Source organism: Arachis hypogaea, chromosome 19, assembly GCF_003086295.3.
Source record: "Arachis hypogaea cultivar Tifrunner chromosome 19, arahy.Tifrunner.gnm2.J5K5, whole genome shotgun sequence".
Taxonomy (NCBI): domain Eukaryota; kingdom Viridiplantae; phylum Streptophyta; class Magnoliopsida; order Fabales; family Fabaceae; genus Arachis; species Arachis hypogaea.
Window position 1 is genome coordinate 123909254 of NC_092054.1, and position 4692 is coordinate 123913945.

The 4692-nt window shown below is 37.1% G+C and overlaps 1 protein-coding gene across 1 annotated transcript; it reads left to right on the forward strand.

Moving 5' to 3' along the window:
- Positions 1-926: 926 nt before the first annotated feature.
- LOC140182334 (uncharacterized) lies at positions 927-1508 on the forward strand. The gene has a single exon (XM_072228498.1). It carries the CDS (start codon positions 927-929, stop codon positions 1506-1508), a length of 582 nt encoding a protein of 193 aa, XP_072084599.1.
- The last annotated feature ends 3184 nt before the right edge of the window (positions 1509-4692 follow it).

The window sequence follows — 4692 nt, forward strand, 5'->3', positions numbered from 1 at the left end:
TTGACTTTTCTTTACTTAGTAAGGGACAACTAAACACAATAAATCTCAATTGGCAATTAATCTTGAGAGTACTGCAACAAGAATAGGGCTTCCATCTAATCAACTCCCAGTCAAGGCTTTTATTTAAATTACTTAATTTCCCCAATTTAATTCCCTGATTACCCAACTCAACTTCTTTTGAAAATATCTGATTAATAAAATAGCACACTTTCTTGCAACTCGTTGGGAGACGACCTGGGATCCATACTCCCAGTATTTTAATTTTAATTTTGTTACACCCTTCTAAATTGATAAAGCGGATTTCTGGTTGGTTGAGAACTATACTTGCAACGCATATTTTATAATCATTCTTAATTAGCCAATTTCCGCCCACGTCAAGCCCTTAAAATTGTATATTGCGGCGTCTATAAACACAATTGGGTGTATGTTAACCCAAGATGATGAAAATGGGCATGAATGGGCCGTTTATTTCCTTAGTCGAGTTTTAACTAACATCGAGACAAGGTATTCCCTGATAGAAAAATTATGTTTGTCTTTATACTATGCCTGTATGAAATTAAAATGTTATATGGTGGCTAAATTAGTGAAATTTATAGCACAAACTGATACCATCAAATATACGTTAAGTTTCCCAATGTTACGGGGACGTTTAGGGAAATGGATGCTTGCTTTGACTGAGTTTTGATTTACAATACGTCCCGGCCAAAGCTGTGAAAGGTTAGGTCATTGCAGATTTTCTTGTCGATAATTCGAATAATCTGAATGACCAGGGGAAAAATGTGATCGACATTGATGTCGATTATTGGAAGTTATATTTTGATGGATCGAAGCACAAAGATGGTGCAGGGGTTGGAATTCTTGTTATCTCACCAAAGGGGATTCCATCTGAATTTTTGTTTGAATTAAAATATCCTTGCTCAAATAATATGGCAGAGTATGAAGCTTTGATTTTGGATCTTGAAATATTAATTAGTAGAGGGGCTTTGGAAGTCCAGATATTAGGGGATTCTCAGTTGGTTTTGAAGCAGTTATCAAAGGAGTTTAAATGCAATAATGAGAAGTTGCAAAAGTATTTAACAACTGCTTGGGAGTTGTTAACCTCATTTCGAAAAGTTTCTTTAGTTCACATCCGAAGGATTCATAATGAAATTGCTAATGAATTAGCCCAAATTGCTTTGAGATATAGAATCGGTCCAGAAACTCTTAAAAAATTGGCTAGTATCCATCAAATATTGGTGCCTACAAATGAAAGAGAGGCTTTATGCATAGATGAATGGGAAGATAATGATTGGAGAAAGCCTATTGTTGAGTATTTAAGGAATCCCAGTATCCCAGTCGATAGAAAGATAAAATTGCAGGCGATGAATTTTGTCTTAATGGCTGATGAATTGTATAAAAAAGGAATCGATGGAAGTTTGTCGAGATGTTTAAGCCAAGATGATCAAAATATTGCTTTGGCGAAGTTCATAAAGGGATATGTGGGGCCCATCAGGCTGGGAAAAAGATGAAATGCGTGTTATATCGCAATCATGTGTATTGGCCAACTATGATCAAAGATTGTATTGAATATGCAAAGGCATGTCAGGAATGTCAAAAGCATGGTTCGATACAACAGATCCCAGCATCTGAGTTGCATTCAATCATAAAACCATGGCCATTTAGAGGTTGGACTTTGGATTTGATTGGTTTAATTCACCCTCCTTCATCAAAACAGCTTAAATTTATCTTGGTAGTAATTGATTATTTTATAAAATGGGTTGAAGCAGTTCCCCTAATAGAAGTTGGTCAAAATGAAATAATAGACTTCATTGAGGAACATATTATCCATCGATTTGGAATTCCCAAACATTGAGTACTAATCAAGGGACTATGTTTATTGGTCAGCGAATTAAGAATTTTGCAACCACGAGGAATATCAATATGGTTACCTTAACTCCTTATTATGCACAGACTAATGGGCAAGTGGAGGCAGCAAATAAAATCTTGATAAATTTGATCAAGAAGCATATCGGGAATAGACCCCGAACGTGGCATGAAACTTTAAGCCAAGTATTATGGGTTTATCGAAATTCACCAAGGGGGTCAACAAGTACTTCACCCTATAAATTGGTTTATGGACATGATATAATACTACAACTAGAGATTAATTTGAATAATTTAAGAGTATCGAAACAGAATGATTTGCCAGTCGATGATTATTAGAATGCAATGTTTGATGAGTTGAATGAATTGGATTCGGAGCGAATCCTGGCACTTGAGAGTATGATTCGACAAAAAGAGAGTGTTGCTTGAAGTTATAATCGTCGAATAGAGAGAAGTATTTCAGTATAGGTGAATTGGTTTTAAAAGTTATTTTGCCAATGGAAAAGAAATCGAAATTTCGTGGCAAATGGTCCCATACTTGGGAAGGTCCCTTCCAAGTTATAGGATTCTATTCGGGAAATGCATATCGGATTAAAGATATCGAATCAGGAAATATAATTGACTCAATTAATGTAAAATACTTGAAACAATATTTTTGTTTGCCAAATTGAAGTCAGGGTGCATAAATTTGAAAGAAAATAAACTTATTACAAATACTGAAATCTAAGAGGTATGAGGTGCCAGGAGTCTTGCCAAGTCTGAGCGTCGCTTTGCCCTGTTGTTGTCCAAAGTTGAAAGTGCCTTAGCATGCTTGAACTTTTCATATTGGACCTTGTCAAGTTGTTTTCCATACTCTTCTTGCGTGGTCTCAATAGAAACAATTTCTTGGATGATTTGTTGTTGTTCTTGCTGGGCAGTAGTCAGAGGTGCGGCTATTTCATCCCGTCTTTCACGTACTTTGGCAAGTTTTTCATTGATCTGGACTAATTCTATTTCAAGTCTTATTTCTTCCTTGTCATAAAATCCTTGAATAGAAATAGCTTGAGAGATTCTCAGATCGAATTCTTTACAGGAAGCTTTTTTTGGTTGAAGAGCAGAGGCACAATTATCTACTTCAGCTTTGATATTAGCTTCTTTATTTTTGATCTCTTGGAGTTTATTTGTTATTGGCAAGCTGTTTGAATTATTGGATTATGGAAAAATATGGAGTAGAAGCTGGAAAATCAAAGGTAGAATTCAAAAGATCAGATAAAAGCTGGTTGAGAAGGGCATCTGATGAGCGGATAATTTATACGCTTTTTGACATTGTTTTTAGGTAGTTTTTAGCATGTTTTAATTACTTTTTATTATATTTTTATTAGTTTTTATGAAAAAATCATATTTATGGACTTTACTATGAGTTTGTGTGTTTTTATGTAATTTCAGGTATTTTCTGGCTGAAATTGAGGGACCTGAGCAAAAATCTGATTCAGAGGCTGAGAAAGAACTACAGATGCTGCTGGATTCTGACCTCCCTGCACTCAAATGCGTTTTTCTAGAGCTACAGAAGTCCAATTGGTGCGTTCTCAATTGGGCTGGAAAGATAACATCTTGGGCTTTCTAGCAATGTATAATAGTTTATACTTTGTCCGAGATTTGATGGCCCAAAATGGCGTTAAACGCCAGCCAGAGACCCTTTTCTAGCGTAAAACGCCCAAACTGGCATCCAAGCTGGCGTTTAACTCTAGAAAAGGCCTATGCACGTGTAAAGCTCAATGCTCATCCCAAGCACAAACCAAGTGGGCCCCGGAAGTGGATTTTTGCACTATCTGCACTTAGTTACTCAATTTCTGTAATCCTTAGTAACTAGTTTAGTATAAATACTACTCTTTCCTAGTTTATTCGGACTTTCAATAATATTTTATCAACTTCATGCTTGGCTGGCCTCACGGCCATGCCTAGGCTATTTTCTCTTATTATTTTCCAACGGTGGAGTTTCTACACCTCATAGATTAAGGTGCGGAGCTCTGCTGTTCTTCATAAATTAATGCAAGTACTATTGTTTTTCTTTCAATTCATGCTTATTTCTTCTCCAAGATATACTCTCGTACTTAATTCAGTTAAGTTATAATGAAGGGGTGACTTGTGACAATCACCCACTATCTTCATTACTCGCTTAGCCAAGATCCGCATGCCTGACAACCACAAGCGGTCTACATGATGTTCAACGTAGTCATTGGACGACAGCCGGAGTATAGTCTCTTGGGTCTCTGATCCACGGATTTGACTTGCCTCTCCTGACAACAGAGCATTCGAATCCGTGAGATTAGAACCTTCGTGGTAGAGGCTAGAACTAATTGGCAGCATTCTTGAGATCCGGAAAGTCTAAACCTTGTCTGTGGTATTCCGAGTAGGATCTGAGATGGGATGACTGTGACAAGCCTTAAACTCACGAATGTTGGGCGCAGTGATAGTGTGCAAAAGGATAGAGAGATCCTATTCTGACACAAGTGAGAACCGACAGATGATTAGCCGTGCGGTAGCTGTGCCTGGTATTTTTCATCCGAGACGAGAGATCCGACAGTTGATTAGCTATACAAAAACCGTACCTGGACCATTTTCACTGAGAGGACGGGTGGTAGCCATTGACAACGGTGATCCACCTACATACAGCTTGCCATGGAAGGGAGCACGCATGATTGGATGAAGACAATAGGAAAGCAGAGGTTCAGAAGCAACAAAGCATCTTCAAACGCTTATTTGAAATTCCCACCAATGAATTACATAAGTATCTTTATTTTAATTTACATTTTATTTATCTTTCAATTATCAAAACTCATAACCAATTGA

What these genes read in the sequence shown, in the direction of transcription:
- LOC140182334 (XM_072228498.1), top strand. Translation starts at nt 927, where the DNA reads ATGGCAGAGTATGAAGCTTTGATTTTGGATCTTGAAATATTAATTAGT.